The sequence below is a fragment of the Struthio camelus genome, chromosome 1 (assembly GCF_040807025.1).
Source record: "Struthio camelus isolate bStrCam1 chromosome 1, bStrCam1.hap1, whole genome shotgun sequence".
In the NCBI taxonomy this organism is placed as follows: domain Eukaryota; kingdom Metazoa; phylum Chordata; class Aves; order Struthioniformes; family Struthionidae; genus Struthio; species Struthio camelus.
Genome location: NC_090942.1, coordinates 90842575 through 90867383, shown reverse-complemented (window position 1 = coordinate 90867383; position 24809 = coordinate 90842575). Strand labels below are relative to the sequence as shown.

General features: G+C 49.1%; 2 protein-coding genes across 3 annotated transcripts; one reads left to right on the top strand and one right to left on the bottom strand.

Moving 5' to 3' along the window:
- The first annotated feature begins 458 nt into the window (after nt 1–458).
- On the top strand, nt 459–4694 carry LOC104150707 (protein Wnt-4-like). Of its 2 annotated transcripts, none has more exons than XM_068931073.1 (5): nt 459–1159; nt 1498–1736; nt 2688–2819; nt 2981–3123; nt 3984–4694. In XM_068931073.1, exons 1-5 carry the CDS (start codon nt 1095–1097, stop codon nt 4350–4352), a joined length of 948 nt encoding a protein of 315 aa, XP_068787174.1. In that variant the 5' UTR covers nt 459–1094; the 3' UTR covers nt 4353–4694. The 2 variants fall into 2 exon arrangements, with proteins under 2 accessions (XP_068787174.1, XP_068787173.1); XM_068931072.1 differs by having other exon boundaries at nt 3885–4694.
- Nucleotides 4695–4972: 278 nt separating this feature from the next.
- ACRBP (acrosin binding protein) lies at nt 4973–22416 on the bottom strand. The gene is made up of 10 exons (XM_068953332.1): nt 22263–22416; nt 20918–21127; nt 16934–17028; nt 16656–16764; nt 15791–16208; nt 7016–7148; nt 6614–6793; nt 6340–6507; nt 6175–6261; nt 4973–5517 (listed from the first exon to the last, which is right to left on the bottom strand). The coding sequence occupies exons 1-10, from the start codon at nt 22414–22416 to the stop codon at nt 5404–5406; spliced, it is 1668 nt and encodes a 555-aa protein (XP_068809433.1). The 3' UTR covers nt 4973–5403.
- Nucleotides 22417–24809: the final 2393 nt, after the last annotated feature.

Sequence of the window (24809 nt, the reverse complement as noted above, 5' to 3'; positions counted from 1 at the left end):
AGATGTGGAAGACCTATAAAAAGGCCAGAGCAGCAGTATTTCACTTTCTGAGTGATTCAGACAGGAAAAGCAGAAACCTCTGGGCTGCGTGCAGGAGTTATGCCTTCTAGAGACTTCAGGACAGCTGGAATTTCCCAGGCCTGATGGGGGGATGACAGTCATTAATCTCAGGATATTTCAACTCCCTGATCACCCAATTCAAATTTTACTAACTGCTCAGAGGTTCTTAGGAAAGGAGTACTCATGGTGTATGTGTGCGTGTGGGGGGGGCAGTTACCTCAATATGCCTTCTCAGGGTAAGGGAAAAGACAGTCCCTCCTGCGATGGGGGAAAAGGGGTGATGAAGGGAGAGCAGCCAGGGAAAGAGTTAAGCGCCTAGAAGCAGCTGGGCTGCGTCTGTTTGCTGTAGCTATGTGGGCTGCAGGGTAGAAAAGAGGAATCTCCAGCCTGGAGGAGGTAGATGAGGGAGGATCATCAAGGACAGCAGCTAGGGTTGAGGGAGGCAGCAGCTCTTCTCCTCTTTGCTCCCATGAACTGTCACTGCAGGGAAACTGGCTCTCCAAAGGGCTTGGTGACGGAAAGCAACAATGAGCTGGAGGGTCTAGTAACAGCTGCTTGATGCTGCTGCATTTTTCTTGCACGGAAGAGTCTGTCCACTACTGACTGAGTCTCAGGCTGTTTTTCGCTGATGAAGGGACTTGTCTGCTGAGAAAGATCACTACATCATCTGCTCTCAGGACTGCAGAGACCAGGTGTCAGACATCGACGCTATCCCCAGCCATGTGAGCTCCCTCGAACAGATGGCTGCCCCAGAGCCCTAGGTCAGAGCTCTCCCACAGTGCCCAACAAGCTGTAGGGGACCCTGCTTGTGGTGGACGCCCTCGCAGAGCCAACTTGGCAGATTTCTCTGGGCCACCAGGAGTCCGATGCTGACAGGCACACCAGGGCAGCCCATGGTTGTTGTCCAGAGCTGGGGCTACCTGTTCTTTGCAGCGCTGAGCTGGAGCTGCCGTGAGAGCAACTGTCTGGTGTGACGAGTGAGGGGTCAGACGGCTGATGCACAGAGCTGAAGGTGAAGTTTCACTGAGGACAGGATGGAGATGGTGTGGCTGTATGTGGTGCTGATTCCAGTGCAGCACATCCTTGCTGTGACCTGGCTGTAAGTATGCTTTGGACTTATACCATCTGGATTGAAAAGTCACCTAGGGAGGTGCTGTCCCCCAGGAAAATAGGGTGAGACAAGGGTGGAAAAAGGAATGTGGGCAACACAAAGGCAATACGTTAGGAGGAACCCCTCCGGGAACACCAAGGGAGAGGGACAGAGAGACTGAAGAGGTTCAAGCCAGGACAGGGCCCCAAATCTGCACAGAAAGGAGGCCACATGCCCTCCTCCCTGCCTCATTTCTACTTTAAAATAAGACTGCAGAAGGCTAGTCTCCTCCAGACACAACCCTGGCTTTAGCCTGTCTGAAGCTGAGACTCTTCCTTGCCCCACAGGTACCTGGCCAAGCAGAGTTCCCTGCGTGGGGCCCTTCAAGACCCTGGTGGCTGCAAGGGTCTGACAGGGCTGGTAGAGGAGCAGATACGCATTTGCCAGCGGCAGCTGGAGGCCATGGATGCGGTGAAGCACGGAGCAGAGCTGGCCGTCGAGGAGTGCCAGCATCAGTTTCACTCTCGCCGGTGGAACTGCTCCACCCTACAGGGCCTGCAGGTCTTTGGGAAAGTCACCATCCAAGGTCAGCAGGAAGGGGGAGGCAGCACAGGCAGAGCTGGTTTGTGGCATGGTTCCCTTCAATATGTGGCTGGGGTCCCCTTGGCACATCAGCCTTTCCTGGGCTAATGTGTAAGTGTCACATGGAGCCCAGCCCCAGCGTGTACAGTACCTTCAGCCACACGCTAGCTTAGCTATCAGTACAGAGCAAACTTTGAAACAAATGCACATGCTGCAACAAAATAGAGATATTCTGGCTAAACCTCTGTATCATTCAGCTGTTTTTGGCTTTTAGGTCCCATTGTGACCATTCGGGGTATCAGCTTTGCAGACTGGTAGATCCTCCTACCCTGTCAACCAGCCCAACCCCTAGGAGTAGCAGGTCAAATGAAACCTCTCAGTCCGAGGTCACAATTGCTCTTTGCTCCAGGACAGGAAAAAAGGATCTGCCTATGCCCCAAAACAGCACTGCACAAATTTTACATGTGTTTGCATGGGAGGAGGCAAACAGGGAGCTAAGAGCAGCTTGTGCTCGCTGGCTGCTAGAGATAAGGTGGCAGGACCCTCCCTCAAAACCTCCCTGCACAGGAGTCCCAGATCCAGCCTTGCTCACACCCAGGCTCCCCTTTCAGGGCTCTTGGGGCAGCACAGCAACTGACTTCTCTCCCTCAGTGGGGACACTGGGACGGAGAATTGCAAGTGCCAGAGGGGAGGGTACTTGGCCAGAAGCCCGCCTTCCCCCTGCCCCCAAGCAGCGTCTCCCTTGCTGGTTCCAGGCCTTGGGAAATGCAGCACTGGGTGAACATCCTGAGCATTATTTTTTCCTAAGTAGTCTCCATTTGTGTTCCTCCTCCCTGCATGCAGTTACAGCCCCCTCCAACACACCTCCCCCAGGCATCCCATTAATGCCTTCCCTCTCTCTGCAAACGAGTGCACCAACCTCAACAGATGGGTGCTGTTTCTCACCCTGCTGCAGGCACACGGGAGTCTGCTTTCATCCATGCCATCTCTGCTGCGGGCATTGCCTTTGCTGTGACTCGGGCCTGCAGCCGTGGGGAGCTGGAGAAGTGTGGGTGTGACCGCAAGATCCGAGGAGTCAGCCCTGAAGGTGAAGGAGGAGAGGACAAGCTCCACGGGGAACACCCTCACTGGGGGAAGAGAGAGCTCACTTTTCCCAGAATACCTCCTTCTGCTCCACCACCCTTGGCCCTTCTGGAGCTTCTCCCAGGACCTCTCCTTCTTCATTGCATGGCCTCTTTCCCTCTGCAGGTTTCCAGTGGTCGGGCTGCTCTGATAACCTGTCTTATGGGATTGCATTTTCTCAAGCCTTCGTAGACAATCCTGAAAGGAGCCGTGGCATCTCCTCCAGCCGAGCTCTCATGAACCTGCACAATAATGAAGCTGGGAGGAAGGTAAGGGCATGAACAAGGGCTGGTAAGCAAACCCTGCTTCTGGGTTTCTCCCTGGTTAGGTGGAGCTCAGTCCGGTGCCCTTACCCAGAGTAGCAGTCTGGGACAGCCACAGACTCCCAGAGTGGGTCTGTGTCCTGTTGCCTTTTCCTCAGAGCTCATCGCTGTGCTGCCCCGTGCTGGAGCTGGTTCATTATACGCTCAGAAGCGGCTCCCAGTTTCCCTTACCTTCCTCAGGGCAGATTTCTTTTCCTCACAGAGCCCAGAAGTGAATTACCTTCCCTAGTCTTTTTATCAAGGGGAATTCACTTTCCCATTCTGCTCTAATGTGCTTCCCTGTCCCGCCAACCCCTCCTGAGCAAACAGATCATTCTCTATAGATGCTGCTGATCAGAAATGATCCCTTAAACTTCCTCTAGCTCAAAGGGGATCTATTCTCCCCCACATCCCCATGGGTCAAAGCAGGCCCCCTTCTCTTCCACTGCTTCAGAGATTTCTCTTACAGACCAAAGCCAGACTGTTTTTTTTTTTTTTTTTTCCACAGAGCGGGGCCCCTTCTATTTCATAATCACTCAGCTTAGCTTAAACTCCCTTCCCTTCCAGTAGGCTGGTCCTGCCTCCCATGTGAGTGCTGGGATTTCTTTCTGATCCCTCACACAGGCCCCGTGGGAGGGTATGGAAGAACGGCAGGTGCTCCAGGGCCCACAGGTATGGGAGGAAGGTGTCACAGGTCTGGTTGGCAGCTGCCTTCCACCCCCCGCCAGGCTATCCTGTCTCACATGAAGGTGGAGTGCAAGTGCCATGGTGTGTCAGGCTCCTGCGAAGTGCGCACCTGCTGGAAGGTCATGCCTCCCTTCCGCCAGGTGGGCGATGTCCTCAAGGAAAAGTTTGAGGGGGCAACAGAGGTTCACTCCAAGTGGGTTGGTTCCCGCAAGCTCCTGGTGCCCAAGAGCTCTCGCTTCAAGCCCTACACAGCTCATGACCTGGTCTACCTGTTGGCCAGCCCAGACTTCTGCGACCAGGACCCCCAGCATGGTGTCTTTGGCACCTCTGGCCGCCAGTGCAACCGGACATCCCCAGCCATGGATGGCTGTGAGCTGCTGTGCTGCGGGAGGGGCTTCCACACAGCCCAGGCTGAGGTGGTGGAGAGATGCAGCTGCAAGTTTCGCTGGTGCTGCTCAGTCAAGTGCAAGCAATGCCGGCACCTCGTGGAGGTGCACAGCTGCCGCTGAGTGTGAGCATGCTGGGGTGGCGGGAGGTTGACAGGGGACAGAGTGCCAGCACAGCAAAGAGGGACAACCACACGGAGCAGCTGGCGAGAGGACATCCCACAGAGAGAGACACGCTGGGGGAAGCAGAGAAAGGACTTCTGAGGAGATGTAGGGTGTTGCTGCTCTCCAGAGAGCAGCTTGTGGCTCTGGGGGTGTCCCATAACCTACTGTGTGTTCTTTGCCTGGCACTCTCTCTCCAACTCTATTGAGCTTTTTGTAGTTTGAGTTCTTTTTCTGGATGGAGGGTTGGAGAACACAAGTCCAATAAACCCTTAAACATTAGAAATAAAACACCTGCAATAGAAAGAGAAGTGTGTATATGAAGCGTCTTCCTAGTGCACTGCAATTGGGATATGGAGGGCACTTGGCTCTGCTCTCTCCAGTGGGCTAGAAGGGGACAAGGCCGTGCTGGAGTCCTTGGGCTGAGAGCAACTTTGTCTAGGGCCACGGGTGCTCCAGTAAGTGAGAAACGCCAGGGAACTGAGCAGAAGGAACTGGGGAGCCATCACAGACGCGAGAAGGGTCACTAAGGGGAGTAACAGAGTGGCAGTGGCAGAGAGAAGGGAGTAAATTAGTTTTGTGGGTTGAATGAGCTCTTTATAAAACATGACTCAGCTTTAGGAATGCTACAGATTGGTACAGCCCTGCAAAAGGGTAAAGACGAATGGTGGCTGGGGACTTCAGACAAGGACATGTGGGCCTGTGGCCCTAAATCCATTTCCCCAGGGCAGATGCCTTCTCCAGCACTCTGCAATTCCTGTGGCTGGAGAAAATTTTCTCAGGAGGAGTTTTAGCAGGCACCACAAGGAAATGCTGTTGACTGAAGTGTCCATCTTGGCCATACTGCTGTCAAGGATGCAGAGCAGGTGTTCAGATAATGAGATCTGGTCATGGGGAGCTCACCAGAGAGCAAAGAGTCTGGGAAGAGCTGTCCAGGTTCTCCATGTCACCACAGCTCCAGAGAGCCTGTTCTGGATCCCTGAGCCTTCTGTGTGTTTCCCACTATCGCACCTTATCCCTCAGTGAGACTGAGGAACCACTGGTGCCACAGCAGTACCTCCTCCTCTCCTTCCTCCTCACTCAGCACCTGGTAAATCTTGTTCCAGTGGCAGCCAAGGCGAGATACCTGAAAGGAAAGCCTGAGCGCTAGGCGTTGGTACTAATGCCCATCCTCACCCTTGGCAAAGGGGACTCTGGGATGAAGGGCATCATCCAGCAGCCCTGGAGGTGGGACGGCCCCTCCTCAGGTCACAGAGACCATGGGACGGAAGAGGACATCAGAGGGCAGGGCCTACTGGGCAGGGGCCAATAGCGGGAGGGGACAATAGCTGAATGGTGTGTTTCCTAAGATACAGGCTAGTCCTCTGTCCTGCTGTGGTATTTCTGGTTTTCATTACCGCCTAGAAAGCATACCGCAAGTGGGGGAGACCCTCTGCTATGAGAGGCGATATAGTGGTATAGTGATGGATGGGAGGCTCCAAGCAGCTCCCCATGGCTCCTCTGTCTTGACATTAGTGGCTGTCTCTGCTACTACCTCTTAAAGCGTCTGTGCAAATACTGCTTCAATGACATGCCAACAAGCTGACTGAGCTCAGGTCAATATTTGAATATTTGCCATCCCTACAAACCCGCTCAGTTCAAGTCCTGTTGGAGGGAAAAGGACTGAGCCATTGAGTCCTGGAGGGACTCAGGGCTGGCAGTGGGAAGGGGCCTGAATTTGGAGTGACTAGACACAGAGGAGAAGGTAAGGGCTGAGAAAAGGATGGTGCAGGCTGTTTCTCACCCTTCGGTTGTGGAGGCTGTGCTGCAGGCACTGGTGGCTCTTGAATGCACAGTAACTGGGGTGCTGAACTCCACTTGAGTCGCAGATCTGGGGAGAGAGGAATGAAAGCAGGAGAAGAGAAAGGAGAAGGAGAAGCAGGAGGGTGCTTGAGTGTGTGGCACCCACCTGGCTCGGGGCATCTCCAGCTTGAAAGGCACTGTATTCTGCCTGCAGCCAGAGGGCCACATGAGGGTCATCACAGCCGCGGATGGCCAAGTGGCCACACCAGTACTCTGCACTCAACCCGCTGTAAACCTCCATGCCATAATACTCCAAGGCCTCCGGGGAGCTGACCTGTAATGGGGTGGGACTGAGAGAGCTGTGCTTCTTCCTCTGCTTTCCCACCACCCATCCAGGCTCCCTCCTCACAGACCAGCCAGCAATATGGCATGCTCTGTACCTGGTTGCCTGTGGCCTCGTGCTGGGCTGAGATCTGGGGGTTGATGTAGGCAGTGAAGTTACCCGTCCTGCAATGAACACGTCTCAGGTTGGTGATGTTCTGGCACTGCTCCCTCTTCAGTGAGCAGAAAGCACAGTCGGGGCACAGGTCCATGTGATGCCGCCCAAGACTGTCACACACCTGGGGAGGGTGCAAAGGGAAAGTGAGGGGGAGAAAAGGGGGCTGAGCAGCTCCTATATCCCTGGCTTGGATCTTCCCTCTCTGGTCACCCAACTGAGCTTCTCCCAGAGGGTAGTTCCTGAAAGGGCAGTGCTGATGAGCTCTAGCCACTGAAGCACTGTGATCAGCGCTACAGGGAGCCCTGCATACAGCGGGGTCAAAGATGGACATTAACATCTTTACCGACTCTCCAAATCCAAGGACTCTTTCTTCCATTTGTTTCCAGGCCTGGGTGACCACAGATGAGATACAGTTTCCCTCCAACATTGCACGGCAGAGGATCATCACTGCCTCGTTCTTCTCCAGAGCTAAAAGGCTGACAAGAGAGAGGTATGGGAGAAGTCATGTCTCTGGGTCTCATATCAGACATTCTCTTATCACAAGCTGAAGAGATAGTCTCTAGTTAAAAATACAGAAAGGAGGGGAAACAACCCCAAAACAAAGTAAGAAACTTTCTCAAGGAAACCTTGGACTCTTGGCCAAACAGTACTGAGGAGCAGGGATGTCTGCAGAGTCTGTACATGCCTGCATAGCATGGAGGCTACGGGGTGGGGGAAGGTGCATTTGGGAGCATGTGAGAGGGACTGGAGGAGGAGTGAAGTTCATGGAATTTTCTCAGGAACCCTGCAGCAGCTGCTGTGTCATTTTGTCCATCTGACTGCACAGCAACGAGATGTTAGAGATATGCTGAGCATTGACCATGGGGCAGTCCAACTTGTGTCTGGAGTATATAACTTAGGAAGTCTCTTCTCCTGCTTGAGCCAATATATTAGATGGAAAGAGAAGAAAACTGGTAACAATGATAGTAAATTAACTGTTGATGCAAAGCGATATGGGAAGCTAAAGGTATAAGTAGAAAATCTAGGGACAAAAGGGTAGGTAAAAATACGAACACTTTGCATCTCTTTGGAGCAGCAGAAATCATAGACATGGTACAGAAATGCTATTAGACAGGGATGGTGTGAATCATCAGTGATGCAGAAGAGGCAGAAATGCTCACTAAATACTCTTTTCTGTGTCTGGAAACAAAACTAGTGATAAACAAACAAACTTTGATCTGTCAGAAAGTAGGAAGAAGAGTAGAGCAGCAATTTCTTATCTTTAAATACTCTTAAAATCCATACATGGACTAACCTGTATCCAGGAGTCTTCCTAAGACTATCTGAGACCTCTTGGATACCTCCAGATTGAACAGAACTGTTATGATGCTAGAGAAATTTCAATAACTGGGGAGGAAAGAAGCTAACCTTATATCCTCGGTTATAGATGCAAATTGAGTAGCAAAAGGAGCCTTTCTCAGCAATGAGCTGTGGTAAAGTCATGGGAACAGCGCTCCTGGATGCAGTTATTAGCATGCTAAATGACAGAATAGATATAGCTTTGTGGAAAACAAGTAGTGTTACTTATTCAAATTTTCCTTCCTGATCAAATGCTTGGACAATGAAAGTGATTTAGACAAAATATCATACTTGGATTTTCATAAAGAATCTGCCTTAGTCCAGCTTCATATTCACATTTAAAAACCAGCACAAGACTGAAATAAACTCAGCACATATTGCCAAATGGGCCACAGTGGATCTTACAATAACTGTTGGGAAATCATCATCTACAGGACTGAGGAGGTCAAGCGATTTCTGCAGAAATCTCTTCTCAGTCCCTTCTCATCTCTATTCCCCTCACAAAAGTAGCAAAAACCTAAACTACTCACTGAGGGATTTCTGGCATGGTCTGCACATACCACAGCAACAGGAGTGTAACCAACACCAATCACTAGCTTTACAGTGTGATCTAGTTCCTTCAGTGGCCTGGGCTCATTTGAGCAATGGGCATTTGAGCACAAGTCATAACATCTAAGAACCAAGAATGCAGGATCACGGGTATAGGCTGGGAGACTGCACTTGGAGAAGCAGTGAGTATAGAAAGCACATAACAACAACGGTGATATGGACATAAGTTCATAGCCCAAGGTGATGAGAAAGTATGCATGTGTGACCTTTCAACACACGACAAGAGAATTTCAAATATATTTCGTTCTGATGTTCACTTTCCCTCTCTCTTTTCTTTTTTTTTTTAGGGTTGGGGAACTTGGAGCTAGCTCATGGAGATGCTGTTACCTAAGGCCTAGAAAAATTTCTTCTAGAGCAAAAAGCTAAAAAAGCTTTTCTTAGATGAGCAAAGGCAGTATTAAGTGACGATTCAGTCAATCTGTACTTTATCCAGGTAGGGGTCGACTAGCAGGCTCTGTTCTTCAGCAGATGGAAGATGACTTTTAGTGCCTGGAATTTGAAGCGAGACACATTCAGACTAGAAATTAGGTGCATATTCCTAACACAGAGGGTATTTAGCATGCAAACTCCTCATGAGGTTTCTCCATGGCCTGGAGACTCCAAAAAGATAGGCCAAATTTAACTTCGGAGAGGGACTGTGGCCCAAACACAGGGTACTGCTTTTTCCTCAGGAACCACTAGACATGGTTCCATGTCCTAGGCTGTGCAGAAAGGCCAGGGTAAGTGATCAGAATGACTGCCAGACCTGAAGGCCAAAAGGGATCAGTCTCTGCCACAGCCTCTGACAGACAAACTGTGCGCGCATAAGCTCCTGCCAGTACATTCTGCATGAAGAAATAAAGCAGCGGTGTCCACAGACCCGTGAACATTTGAGAAGCACACACTGTACGCACAGAAACATGTGACCACTTAGCATTTGTGCTGGGTTTGTGTGTGCACTTACGTAGGGGAATGTGGATGGGCCTCACATCCACATACTGGGAGGAAGTTTTGTGTATGCTTGTGAGCATGTGTGCGGGACACACACACACACACACACACACACACACGCAGGGTGCCTGTCTAGGAGAACGTTGCTATATTTGCTGTTCACATACGTAACAGGATTTGTGTGAAATCTGCCACAGGTACACAAGTGCAAGGAGCTCAGCAGGCTGTACAAGGTCATGCCTTAATAGATCCCTGGGCCCTGCTGTATTGTGTGGATGAAGGAGTTCACAGCATGTGCTCTGCAGTTTTACCACATCAGAAACAAGCCATCCTACCCAAAGAGCTCACCCGAAACAGCAGCAAATGAGCATGCCAGGATCTCTGAAGATCTCTTTCTCATTTAGATACTACAAGAGAACCTGGAAAGTCTCAGTCACAGAAAATACAATGAGTGTTTCCATGGTAGTTTTTTTTAAAGATACTAGGGTAAAACTTGTTTTAACGCATTGCAGCAGATGCTGCTCTAGCCTGCATCAGACAAGCTAAGATGTTCCTTAAACACACAGCTTTGCATTGTACGGGACAGGCTAAAAATGGTATTTGGAGAATGCAGCCACATGAACAAGTTACTATGATGCCAATCTACCGCACACCTACATCCATTGGAAAACTGAAGACGCTTCAGATCCTAAAAAAAATCTAAATTTTGCACGCCTATGCATCTCTTACTGCAACGCACCACATTATGATCAGCCTGGTCATAGGTTGATGGAGGGAAGATCAGGATTCAGAAAAGACAGAACGCCACAAACTGAGGACAGCAATGACAGATAATTTGCCTTGCAGGCAAAGCTGGGAAGGATTAAAATGTAACTAAGTCAATAAAAAAGAGAAACAAAGCCCACCTATTCTGAGAGAGCAATTCCAGAACCTATATGATCCTTTATGTCCGCCCTTCCATCCCATGACTCTATATGATACATTTTTTCCTCTGTAAACATTCAGGTCATTCAGGACACAAAAAAAGAACTGGAAGCAAGTTTAAGCAAAGAGTGTTAAGTAGAGCAGCCCCAGAAAACCAGTGTTCAGTCCATTTTGCTGATAAACCCATGATGACTGAAATGAGCCCCTGACAACACTCAAAAGCTTCACTGCTTAGTCACATTTGGATCTTCACCTTCAAGAGTTGATAAACTGGCTGGGTCATCCTGGTGAGACTCGCAAATTTCAGTTAATGACTTTGACATTATTTTCCTAACTTATCTGAAATAATTCCCCCCTAAATACATTATGATTGCCTGTTATTCCATTACTTGCTTATTATTCTAGTAGCATATTTTGATTTAATCCCTTGTCATCCAACCAGGGTGACCAAGCCAGTAAAGTGAGAAGTACACTCAGAATAATTAAAAATAATATTAATGATATTAATGTCTTCTATGTTTTCATGAGCAAGATAGAAAAAGAATAAAACTCTCTTGTCTTCTGCATTTTTTTAAAATAGCAAATGAATAGCAGCCTGAGGCTTAGAATGCATTCACTGCTACAAAATGGGTTTAACAGCCTTTGCTTTCCCTAGAACATGTACTGGTCCAACAAATGCAGCCTAAACAAGATGAAAATAGAGGATTCCAGGCAAAAAAAAGAGCAGTAAAAGGGAATTCAGCTCTGTCCTTTTCTAAAAAAGAGTGCTGTCATAAGTAGCTCAGTGATAAAACATCTGTCGAATGTCAGTGACCTACTTAAGAACACATTCAAAGTCAGTCATGGGCAGAAGCCTTTGCTGCATGACAAAGTTCAGATTTAAAGATCCAGAAAGCCTCATATTCATAAATACCACCTCCTGACACTTTGCTGTTGACCATGTATGTAGAAATATGCACACTGCACCCACAACATCCTCTCACCCATCCAGGAAACTGAATCTTTCCATCAACCTCAGGTTACCAAGAAATTCTGTCGCTCTTTATTTCACATCCATTTCCTCCTTTATCTCTATTCTCTGTTGCTGCTGTGAGGTTTTCAGGCCTCACCCTTGCCAATTTATGAATTGGTTTATCACCTCTAAGCGGGTAAGATACAATTGCATAATCGCCAAAGACAACTGTTTCCTGAAAGCAACTGAGAAGTGGCAGGGGAACGGTTCCTTTCCCGCATCAGCAGATCCAGGGACAGGTCCTGGTCTCTTCTCTCCCTTGCGCTCACTGGCAATCCACAACCTCATGCTGCTAGCTGCACTTGGAGGCTGTCCCTCGTTCCTCTCCTGGCAATGTCCAGCTCCCCACCACTGCTCTTTCAGGCACTCTCCCACTGCTGCTGCCTTCAGAGGCTCAGCTGCTAAGAGCAGGAGCAACTGGGGACAGCAGGAGATGGGCTGATTTAGCAGACTGCTCTCTTTGCCTTCTTTTCTCCCATGTTTCAGCCCAGCAGGCCTGTCCAGCAGTCCTTATTCACCGTAGTGGTCCCTTCCTTCTAGTTTCTGGGCAATTTTGATGCGTGCTGGCCTGGCTGCGAGGGTGAGGGGATGCAGCAGAGCAAAACTCCGTGGATGCTGAGAAGGATCTTTGGTCCAAGTTCTCATTGGTGCAAACGGAAACCCTTGGAGGAAAGCCCACCTTGCTTTGGGAACTCAAGACATGGCCTGACATGGCCTACTTTACGTCACTGATATCTCTGAAGAGGACTGGTTGGGAATATCCACCTGTTTTGCAGTGTAGGATTTGTGCCATTAACTTTCACCTGCTGAACCTCCCATATAGCTAGCTATATGAGGTGGAGTAAACACCTGAGGCAAGTGGGAAAGAAGATAAGGAGCAAATAGCAGCTTTTGAGCATTTTGTAACTTCTGATTTATGTGGTTGCAGCAGGAAGCTAAACTTGCTAGGAAAAAAAAAATCTATTGATAGATAGTTCAAGAAGAAAAGGAGATTTTTTTTTTTTTTAAAGCATACCCTGAGCAATAATACTTGGTACAGTTATTATGTTGTGAAGCCAGAGAGTGTTTGTTGACATATTGTGTCACCTAGAATAATAAATATCTTTCAGTCCATTCATAACAGAGAAGGATGTTTAACTGCCTGTATTAGGAATAAATCTTTTCAAGCCAGTGAGTGCAGAAAATGGCTCTTGTTCTTAGCGCACTGGCAAAGGGCTGTCTGGGCATCTGACGTTACCTTTGAAATGTAAAGTGGCAGGGACATCTCAGCAGCCTGCTTGTTGTCTGAATACCAAGAAGGCAAGCAAAGTGGTGGATCAACCCAGCAGATAATCTGATTCAGGAGTCATTTGAAGAACGGGAATGTAACACCCGTCCAAGAGCTCAGGGGAGTACAGACCATAGAAAAAATATTTGTAAGCAATTACAGTTTTGGGAAAAGTTTTGACCTTACGTTGCCCTACAATCCTGTCACAGGCACCGGACATCATGAAGACCCAGACAGGTCCTAATTAAATAGCAAGTTCTACTTTTCCAGTACTTAAGGCTTCTCAGCTCTGGCAGGGCAACCAACTACCAGTCTATTTGCCCACTTATCCTGAATCTCCACTCCCCACACTGCGAGATATTGCCTCACCTCAGAAGGGATATGAGAATTAGCATCTCTTCCTCTCTTTTAACCAGTAGTTTGACAAACTCCCTCTTTCTCCTGCTAACACACATAATATTGTAATCTTTTATCTCTGCCTCACCGAGACACCGGGAGCTCCCTGGTCTGAGATTCCCAAAAGCCTGGGAGCACTTTCACTTTTTCCGGCCCTGTGGTGATAAGAGAACCTGCCTGGTCTCAATCCCCCCTTCAAAATTAGCCATACACAACAGCAATACGAAAACACTAAAGGGACTCTGATCTCACTGAACTACCAAAAGACACACACACGCAAAAAGTAAGCGTTAATAGGAGATGATAATTCAAAAGGAGCATTTCACAAGAGCAATATTTTTAATGAGTGCTCCGCTGTTAGAATTAAAGCCGTTGGGGATGAAATACATCAGCACCACAAAGACTGTGGGAGAGGTAAAACAGGAGGAGGATGGGGCAGCGGCAGGCAGGCACCAGGCTTGCTTGGGAAGCTGGGCCCATTCAAACAGTGTGGTTTGCTCTTGCATTTCAGCGTAAAGCATGCTGGCCGTACCGACAGCACGGGCTCTGTATCTGGGGCAGCGCAATGCTAAAAGAGGTTTTGGGGGTGCAGAGGACAAACAACTCAACGGTGGAAAGCCCTGGGAAAAAGGACAAAGGCAACTCTCGTATGTGCAAACAGCGGCGCAAGGAAGGGAGGCTGATTTCCTTCTGCCAACAGAGCTGCTGAGACTGATCATGAACTGGGGCATATGGGCATGGAGCATGTGGATGTTTTGACAGGACGCTGAAAATTGCCATGGAAATGAGAGCTGGGCAGGCTTTATAGCGTGGGAGTTACAGAGCTCTGTTTTGCTTACTGTGAGATCGAATTGTGGTACATAGCTAATGTGGAGAAGAGGAAATACGAGGTACTAAATAGCTCTTTAAACCCACGGCAGAGAGCACAATAAGAACTAAAAAAAGAAAATAAATGCAATAAGAGACATTTTACCATAATGATTCACTGTTAGTACAAATACCGTGAAAGGGTATTGCAAATTCTTCATCTTATTATTTTTCCTATCACCCTAGTGTCTCTTTCTGAAGGACACAGCTGGCTTTACCAGAGACCACAGGGCAGCTTCTGCAAGAAGGGATGAACAAGAAGGGCTGGATGTCCTGCTGGACAAAGGACTCCAGGCAAAACATGCAGCCCCGGGTTCAGTGCCCCTGGCACAACTGTGCACACGTGCAGTTAAACCAGATGCTGGATATCACATGTACACGTTGACCAGCCGACACAACACTGCATGTCTTGCTTCAATGGGAATGTCCCAAAGCCTTTTACCCTTTTTTTAGGTCCTGCTCTGAAACCCCTTTGAGAGGAGGTGGGATGTGCTGAACAGCGAAGCTGAGAGGTGCACTTTATTCTGCTTTTTTTTTTTAAACTCACTTGAGTTTGAGCTTTGCTTATTATGATTGATGGGACTCTGCTATCAGGTTACAGCCACAGTCAGCATTAGTGGCTTTGAGAAACTCTGTAATGCAATAGCAAGTGTCACATGCAATCATAGCAGTCCCTCAATAATCCCTACATAGCTAAATCAGAGCAAGGCTTAGTTTCAGAGGCAGGGAAAATAAATTAACATATTCTCAATGACACATCATTTTGCCTTAGTGTAAATACACCAGGAAACATCTGACAGGCAGTAAAAGCCTCCTACGGTATTAGGAAGGAGGAGGACATAAGTTACAGCCTTGCAATAGAACAGTTAATAGTTCTAACAATATGATTCAATTCATTTTTATCTGCAAGAGTGTGATCTCTGGCTCAACTGTAGTAGTACGCAAGGTTTTTCACAGAGACCTCGTGTATAATTATGCACAAAACCTGTGTGCGTAACACAGGAACTTCACCAGTCACAAACAGCAAAACTTATATGACTTCTCCTTGAAATCCACATCTAGAGAGCATTTTTTTCGCTCTTGGCAAGCAAAATAATCTTTGCATCTCGGCCAAAGCGAGTGGGTCTTAGCCCCAAAGTTCGAAAGGATCAAAAAGCAAATCCAGGTGCAAATATATGCTCCCTTTGCTGGTCATGTTTGTTTGGGCTCACCAGCCCCCGCTGCCTGAGCGCTGAGGCAGACAGATCCCAAACAGATCAACTGAGAAGAGGCCGAGATGCTCAACCAGCACCTAAAGCACCCCAGAGCTCTTCTCAAATGAGATTGTTTCAGGAAACATCACGTTGCATACAGACAGGAGAGGAGCACAGAGAGGCATGTTTACTCCAGTGTCTCCAAGGTCAGTGACTGCAAGGAAGGTATTTCTGTAAGTCACCCAGACTCCTGGCAGACGTGAGCTGGAAGGAGGACGAGTGCAGAGGGGACCGCACAAGGCAGCTACCCAGAGCATGAGGGCACGCTCTGATACATGTGCAAGGAAAAAAGCCCGGCCTGAATGCATTCTACCTGCATCATGACGACAGGAACATTTTCCTGCCTTAGCAATGCTGGGACACCCACTCCTTGCTCACTCAATGCTGGGGCAGGGATGGCTGAGGGTTTCCCCATGCACGTACCCGCTCTGGTACGGGATGGCTCGCCCCAGAAAGCCTGCCTGTGCTCACTAGCTGTCCAGGGTCCACCCAACCTGGCGGGGAGCTGGGCCTTTCCCTCACCTGCTGCTGGAGGCCATTTCCTGTGCCCCCTCCTCAGCACTGCTGTGTGTGCTCCCCTGGTCCTGCTGGGTGCTAGGGGCTGGTGAGGAGGCCTCCTTGCCGGGCGACGTCTCTAAGGAGAGGATCAAGTTGGTCAGCTGCTGGATGCCGTGCTGCAGGAGGTGGCTCCAAGCTCTTTCAGCCTGAGCCCGGCCTGTCAGCCCAGGAGGCAAGTTTGTAGGGACAGCTGGGACAGGCTGGCTTCGTGGAGGCACAGGGAGCCCCCCATCCCATGGGCCTCCCTGTGCCCCTGCCATAGCAGAGGGGGGCTGCTTAGCCACTGGTTTCTGACTCGACAGCGCGTAGGAGTACTTCAGGAGAGTGTCCACATTGGAGTGCAGATGGGCGTCAGTGTGCAAAAGCGAAGCCTGCCCCGGAGCTGGGGAGAGAGCAAGACAGGAGGATTGAAAGACCCGAGCTGACTTCATTCGCTGCTCTCCAGCTGTGTGCAGGGCACACTTCTGAAACCAGGCAGAAAGTTGCCGCGCCCTGTTAATTCATCTGCAAACGCTCTGCTTTAGCAGCTGCTTATGTGTGTGCACACGTGCTTCCTACTGCTACATGCATCCGTACACACATGGGACTAGAAAGGTTTTTGCCAGTCCTACAGTGCCTGCTCCTGTCTCAGCTATGGGACCATTCTGCAGACCAGGAAGGTGGAATTCACTAGACAACGCGCTGGCCTGCTCCCACCTGCATGTCAGCTGCTCTCGTGTACGGGCCATGGACCCAAACCTTGCACCAAATTTTTCTGCAGGGAAGAAAATTACTTGCAGGAGAAAGGCACACAAGCAGAGTCATCCAGAGGAGCTCAGTGTAGCCATACCTGATTTTGCAGGGGGGCTTCTGTCCTTTGCCCAGGAGCCCACATCATAAGATCGCTCTGCCTGGACAAGATGGTCTTTTGGAGGAGACAAACTTGGACATAGGATTCGCTGAGCAGAGGAGAGAGAGGGAGAAATTCGAGTCCTGCTTGGTTATGTTCCCTTTCTTTTTACCCTAGCCATGGATCCTTTCTCCCATAAGGATCCTCTGAAACCTGATTCCTTCCTTCCCCTGGGAAAGACACCCCCCCCCCTTCCCCAGCCTGAACCCCATCCTCACCTTGAGGTAGAATTTGCGGTTGGAGCAGCGGTACTGGGCAAACTGGCAGAAGGTCTGAAACCACCGTGCCTCGGGGAAACCAGAGCAGACGGGCCCTAGAGGCAGGTGAGAGAGTGGTGAGGTGGGGGCAGGCCACTGCTTTAAGCATATACCCCCTCGGGGGGGGCGGGGGGATGTGACAAGACACATGTACCTCTTGGATGCTTAGTTTCAGTTTGCGGTTGATTTGAACAGAAAGTCAAAGCTGGCTGCCCTCAAGTGGAGATCTGAGCTTTGTGCTGTTAAAACAGAGCTTAGAGGCCACAGGCCATGGGTACTTTCCAGCTAAACCGCACAAGGTTTCACTTCATCTTTCTGCCCTTTGTCACCTGCTATCTTCCATTTTAGAGGCCTAAAATTTTTGTTTCCATAACCTGATAAGGGCTCTGTACTTAGTCCTAGATAAGGAAAAAAAAAAACCCCACAACACACACACGCACACACATACGCACACCCACCCCACCACCACCACCAAAACAGGCAAGTAGTGATGTTACAGGTTAGAAAAATGACCAGATCGGGACTGGAAACACCAGATGAGACCACCTTGCACCTTGCAGAGGTTTTCTCCGGTCTTGTCAAAGGAAAATACTTTAGACCCCAGTCATGCTGAGGATGGAGGAAAGTCCATTGCACTGTCATGCTGCTGGCAAAGATTGTGCCTGAATACACATGTGCAATAGTACTGAACAGCACTGCTGGCCCTACTGGCTCAAAAACTGCAGGTCTTCCTGCAGCAATCACAGGATAGCTGAGGTCATGCAGGAGAGCCAAAAAAACCTGGAAGATTTCCAGGGAGGGGTAATTTTGTGCTCCCTCTGCTCTGTGCATGTGTGGCCCACCACCACCACTAACCTTTTGAGTGTACTGAGCAGAACAACCCTGCGCTCGGTGCAGGAACCATGAGCCTACACCTGCCCACCCCCCAGAAAGAGCCCCAAACTCTGCACACCCACCATTTTGGGATATCTTCTGCCTATCTGCTTATGGCCTTCAGATCTGCCTCAAAAGCTCCACCACCCCTTGCAAGAGGCTGCAACCCTGGGGAAAGCAGAGGAGCCTCTCATTGGCCTCCCAGCTCCTCTGGAGCTCACAAAAAGCCTCCGTTGCCCTAATAAAGCATGAACAGGCTCAGCTCAGGTACATGCAAAGAGGTGGAGAAAGGGCACCTTCAGGGCCTCTCAAGAAACAATGTGGTGACTGCAGGGCTGGACCCTGAAAGCCTACCAAGGGAGGGGCAAGCACTGGCTGAGACGGAGGATTTTAGCTGTGCACTTACACTGCTCTCCCTGCACTCAGGTTAGCTACTTGTACAATATCTTTATTCAGAATAAGAATGCCTGTTTTGAATGCCATCATTATTCAGCTTTATAGGCTGCAGGAACTAAATCAGAAAAAGGCGCTCTAGTAAGGGTCTGCGCACGAGCAGGTTCACGGCAGTGTACCAGTGCAGGAGCAATTGCATCTTCTGTATTTCTGTGCATAGGAATAGTATGCAGCAATGTATTCTCACCATGCGCTCAAAATGAGCCACAGTATGGTACACAATCAGGCACTCTCACTCCTCCCCCCATTTGTGGTCAGCCATGTAATAATTGGTGTCGTGCACTGCACTTGAAATCGAATTTTTAAGCATTCACTATGCAGAGACCAGAGCATCCCATGCTGCTATGTTATTGACTTGGAGTTGATTTTGCCAGTCAGTTTTGGCAAAAGCAATGGACAAGCCAAGAGCTACAAAGATGAAAATCAGCAAAAATCAGAGAAGCCAGACATCTCATACCAAAGCAAGCCATACAGAGACTAAACAAGGAATAAGATTGCAGTCTTTAGAGTAAGCAAGGTGTAATGCATGGCATGCAGAAAATGTCCGGCTCTGGGCTGACTACTTGGAAAGTGGTCCTCTACCACACAATAAGCAGGAGGCCATATACCTGTCTAAAGGATACCTTGTCTCTTGTGTTGAGCATAAGGCTTCACTAGCAAAACTTGGAGTTTCGGTATCTACCCGCTTCTCAGCACAGAAAAAGGCCAACTTGTAATGAGCAGACCTGAAACTCCCCCTGTCCTTTAGTGACAGCCTGTGAAATCCCTCCAGGGCCCGGGGAACGTGGACTCTGCCAGTGCACACAAACTGAGGGCTGCATTGTTGTATTCCACCACACGGGCACCACACGGTGATGGACAACCAAGCAGGGGAGGAAGCCCAACCATAGCCTGTACGCCAGCATTAATCTAGCCCTCCTCAGCCAGGCCAGACTTTGAGTATTGCAGGATGCTGCTGTTCTGGCACACAATGTCCTTCTGATGATACAGAAACTTCCCATTTTTGAGGGAGAAGAAAACAACATTTTCATTCTAGCACCTCGGAAATGAAGAAAAATTTGACGCAGATAAGGCTTCCCATAGACCCTCTTTGCTGGTCTACTCACCTGCTCTTTATTTACACCACAGATCAGCTCTGCCACAGCCTATTGTCTGCTGACGGCATGGCCAGACCAGCAGCTTGTCTCCGTTAGCATTGAGCCTTGCATCCTCTTTTCTCTTAGTTCATCTCCCATGAGGAAATTCTCAATACTCCCCAGTTGCTCCTGCTCTTGGCAGCTGAGCCTCTGAAGGCAGCAGCAGTGGGAGAGTGCCTGAAAGAGCAGTGGTGGGGAGCTGGACATTGCCAGGAGAGGAACGAGGGACAGCCTCCAAGTGCAGCTAGCAGCATGAGGTTGTGGATTGCCAGTGAGCGCAAGGGAGAGAAGAGACCAGGACCTGTCCCTGGATCTGCTGATGCGGGAGAAGAACTGTTCCCCTGCTACAGCTGCAGAAGCAAGCAAGAAATAGTGGCCCTCAAGTTCCAGCCCAAATAAGCACAGACAGTTGGCTGATCATGCAGTTCATTGACGTTCATAGCTAAATATAAAGACATATTTTTATGAGAAAATTGTTCCTATTTTTTTTTTCTCTGTAGAAAAATACAACAGAAGTAGTCCCAAGCTTTCAGCTGTGCAGATATAATTATCCCACTTAAATTCTCGGATGCCTGGGTGCAGGGAGAGTGCGACTGCAGAGATTCAAAGGGGGCTGTTGCCATGGTGCTTTCTGAACTGGAATGTTTCTTGGCCACTGAAATGTTATACACTGAGAAAAGCAACTTATCAGCTCAAGGTTGCTTAAAGGCCTATGAAAGCCTGTAAACCAAACTTCTTTTCTAAACCCTACATCCATCCAGAAAGTCAGTCAGTCCATAACATGAACTGTCGGGAAGAGCAGGCCAGTGAGCTTCTCAAAACTGTGGCCAGTTTCTCCCGGTGCTGCGTACCACGCACAGCTCAAGAGAGATAGCTAGGGAGAAAGTGAAGAAGCGAGTGCAGGGCCGCTAAGGCAGCCAGGGCTTTCAGCACGTAACCTATGGAGAGAGGCTGAGGGAGCTGAGCTTGGTTACTCAGGTGAAGACGAGGCTGAGAGGTGATTTAATAGCAACCTACAACTACTCAAAAGGAAGCTACAAAAACAGCAGAATCTAGCTCCTCATGTGAGAGCCAGGCAACATAAGAGGAAAAAGTTGCAAATTCCCATCTAGGATGTTCATATTGGACACTACAACAAACTTTTTCACTAGGAAGCTGGTGCAGCACTGAAACAGGTGTCCAGAGAGGCATTGGAGTCTCCATCCTTGGAGGTTTTAAAAACTCTCCTGGACAAAGTCAGGATGACCAGACCTACTGTTGGGATTGTCTTGTTCCAAGCCAGAGGTTGGACTAAAGGCATCTAAAGGGCCTGCCCCACCACCATTTCTGCAATTCTGTGACATTTCCTTAGCCAGCAACAGGAGAGAGAAAGCCTGTGCCATTTTTAGCCCGGGCAACTGCTGCCTTTCGCTCCAAAGGCAAAGAGAGCTCAGCGTAGCACTAACAGCATGTGCAGTGCCCTGATGCATTTGCACCACCCTACCTTCAGGGATCTGGCCGTGGTTCTCCTGCTGGTCCAGCTGCAGGACTTCGGGGCTGAGGCAGCCATGGTGACGTCGTAGCTGGCAGGCAGCACGTGCCTTCCAGGAGGGCCTCAGGTTGGAAAAGAAGACCTGGTACTCGCTGTCAGACAGAGGGCTGCCTGCAAAAGGGACTGGTGGAGCAGCAGAGGGCAGCAGCCAGATCAGCAGTCCTGAGAAGAAAAAGCAGGGTGTGCTCAACCACCCAGGAGAAGTGATGAGTGGCACTAAAGGAACTGCTTTTATTTTCGTGCAGCTTCTGGCTTCATGCTTAGCAACCTCTGTAGGATTTGCTCTGCCATCCCCAGCCCCACCTCCCATCTGGGAGCCTCCAGTCCTCTGGAGGAGAGCAAGGGTGACTGATGGTCCCAGGGATGGCTTTGTGAGGGAGTGGGACAGAAGGGGGTGTGGGCTGAGGAAGGCAATACCAAGAGCACATGGATTAGTGTAGGGACTTGCAGGGTCCCTTTGCTCTAGGTGTGATGCATCAGTGCCTTGCCTTGAGGCTCTGAAGTGATGCCTTGTCACAGGGGCAGCAGCAACCTGGGGGGCACTCACCCACCAGAGAGGGGAGCCTCAGCATCTCTGCCCCTCATGCCAGTGCTGCCATCCTGCTGAGCCCTGCACTTTGACGGCCAGTGCGGTGGTGGCGGTGGCTCCAGGGGCGGCGGCAGTGGAATGAGAGCACAGCGACCTCACAGCTGGCCGTGGCGAGGGCACAGAGGGAACTCCAGGCGGACTGGGCCACGGGCAATGAGCAGGAGGGATGGAAACAACCCTGGGAACTGACACCTCTGGTCTGGGACATGATGGGGGCTGGCAACAGCCTGGAACGACATTTGAGGAGAGACTCTGCAGAGAGGCAAACACAAATTGTGCCCCCTTGGAGAGTGTCCAAGCACCGACCTGTTTCAGGAGTCAGTGGGAAAACAGCTTAATCTCTCCCGGATGGCTATGTCACCTTCTAAATACTAAACCAGTCATTGAAGTAAGGGCTGGTCTTCGTCTCCCACCAAAACAAGTGCCTTAACCACCTGGGAGCAGAGTCACTCTTTGAATACGAAAGTATTTCCTGGCAAAACAAGGAGTAATGCCAGTGAAAGAGGCACAGAGACTGCCAGCATCCCCAGCTAAGCTCAGAGGTGTCAAGGATGCTGGTGGCAGTGGCACCCCTGACATGCAAGAAGATCAGTCACATAAGGCACTATTGGAACTTCTCATCATTTCTCAAAACAGATCTTCTTCAAGGTTGGGCGGGGGAAGGTACAGTTCTGCCCTAAGAAGGCAGGGACTCTCCAACTACTTCACCATGAGCAATGAACTGGGAGAAGAAACACATTCTTGTGACAGCAATGGGGACCTCTGTGTGCACCACATGGATTGCGGCCGACACACTGCTCAGGAGAACTTCCCACAGCTGGGCACTTTGCGACATGACAGAGAAAGACATGACCATAATCATCGTGGGCAAACAGCTCTCACAGAGGGATTGCAAAGAAAATCCCTCTCACAGAGGGATTGCAACAGCACCAAGAACTGCATCTGTGAGCAGTATGCAGGATGGTGCAGCAGCTTTGCGATCCATGGTGTCACCCTACAGCCTGAATTTGGCTGTGAAATGACACTCTCGCAAAACCAAACAGGAGCTGCAGGCAAAGCATACGAACTTTTGAGCAGCCCAAAGAAGGCGTGAGCACAGCAGGATACTGTTGAAGAAGTTGCTTCTACTGAAAAGCCCAAGAGGTTCAAGAGGCTGTGCCATACACAGGAGCATTCTGCAGGTGCGACGGTGGAGATCCCACAGCTAACATGTCATCAGCCCCAGTGGCCACAGAGGTATCAGTGTGAAAGCTCAAATCACTGCAGCCATTTTAATCACTGCAGTCCATTATAAAGATGTCTGGCAACAGCACACAACTCCGCAGTTTTTTGTAGGAGACAAGCTGTAGTTTGCTCCAAGAGGTCTTGTTGGTAAATAATACTTCTGAGAAGCTTGAGGCCCCACTGTTTAACAACAGCATTGAATTCTGTGACACATTTGCAGCTGCTTTCAAACACAATGGAGCAGGCATCTCTTGTCACTCACACCAAAACAGGCGACACTGCTGTGGCTTGAGACAGCATTATATCACTCAGCAACAGATTTTAGCCCATTCCTAGTTTTCCATTGCCTAGCTTAAGGCACATTGCTTATTTGCTGATTTTGGACAACTCCAGGGCCTTCAGCTCCCCAACGCTACTAACCCAACATCACTTCTGCACCCAGTGGCAATGGAGCTCAGGCTCTGTTCTGTGGTCCTGACTTGAGTGACTTCCAAGGGGAACATGATACTGACCCGAATCACTGATGGAAATTGATGACCTAGGAAAGCACATCAGTGTGGCATGTCACGTTACCAATCTGTGGCAGATGCTGACTGCGCAGCCTGTGTCAACATGCTCCATCAAGAGCTCCTGTTCATGTTTATCGTAAATGAAAACAGGAGATAAGACTGAATGGACCGGAGTCCTTGAAGAGGCTCACTCAGTCCCAAAGCACAGCCTACCTTCTTCAGATTAGCCTGGATTTGGTTAGGTTGTCAAAAACCCTTCAAGGAACTCTCATGCTCCACAAGCACATGGGGAGCCAGCTACTCTGCAGAGGGCGCCAGGGAGGACCAGGAGACTGCGAGTGTGGGAGAATCTGCTGTGCCATTTGCCAGATTTCTGTCAGTTGGATATGGGATGCTTTTATTATAAGTTTAGGCAAAAAAAGAACTCATCTTTTTTGCCAGGGGAACCGGCAGGACTCATCTATGCAGTAAGTATGTGTGGGGGAGACATGTAGGATGACTGCTGCTTGTTTAAGCAATTTGATCGATCTATAATGCACAGCCCAAAGGCAAGATTTATTCTAGTATTTCAAAATTCATGCCCTGAAGCAGATTTGCAACCTTATTTTCAGAGGCACCACAAAATCAGGTTTCCTGCAGCCCTTGCTCCTGTGTTAGTCTGAGCTCGGCAGGCTGCTGTGCGCAGATGTAACCCCCAGGCCTGCAGCCTACTTGACTCCAGCAAGAGGTACGTATTAGAGCAAGGTAATAACTCTCTGCTGTTACAGGAAGGCAGTTGCATTTTCTGTTTGTAGTTATATGATTGCTGTGTCTATTTTGAGCTTTGGAAGGGGATATTTCGTTTATGATGGACCATCTTTCAGCAGACAAGCTCCTCTTCCAAGTTCGTCTTGTTGCTGCCTTCAGCAGCCGACAGCTATGTCTCAGCATTTTCTGCTCTGCATGTACTATCCATCACAAACACCACTAGCAGGCAGAAAATCAGCACACACTACATGTTGTTACAACATGCATTTTCCCTGCTGTTTAAATTCTGGGATTTACTTATTATGATATACTTTTACCTATTATTTTAGTATTGTAGTATTTTTATAGTAAAATATATACTACTATAGTATAATATATACTACCATTACTTTCTTAAAATATTATTAGTATTAGTCAGCAACAGGCTCACTAACTTGTCCTATGTGCAATAAATGGAATAAAGATAATGGAAAGCACTCAACAACTTCAAACTCTTACTCTTCTTTACAGATAAATCTGTCTTAGTTCTTACAGAACTCAGTGATCCCTATTCCCCTCCTAAGCATACCTGAGATCAGCCCATGCAAAAGCTTCTAGGAAAAAAGTAGGTCCCAAATTTATGATAAGTTTCTCTAATGGCTCTTAGGGTTTAGCTGCTTGATAGTCTTTTAGAAAAAGATGGTGCTGGTGGGTTTTGTAGGCTATTCTACTTGATTGCAGCAGGCCTCAGGTATCTACAAGACCATGCTTTTTTTTTTTTTTTTCCCTCCCAGAA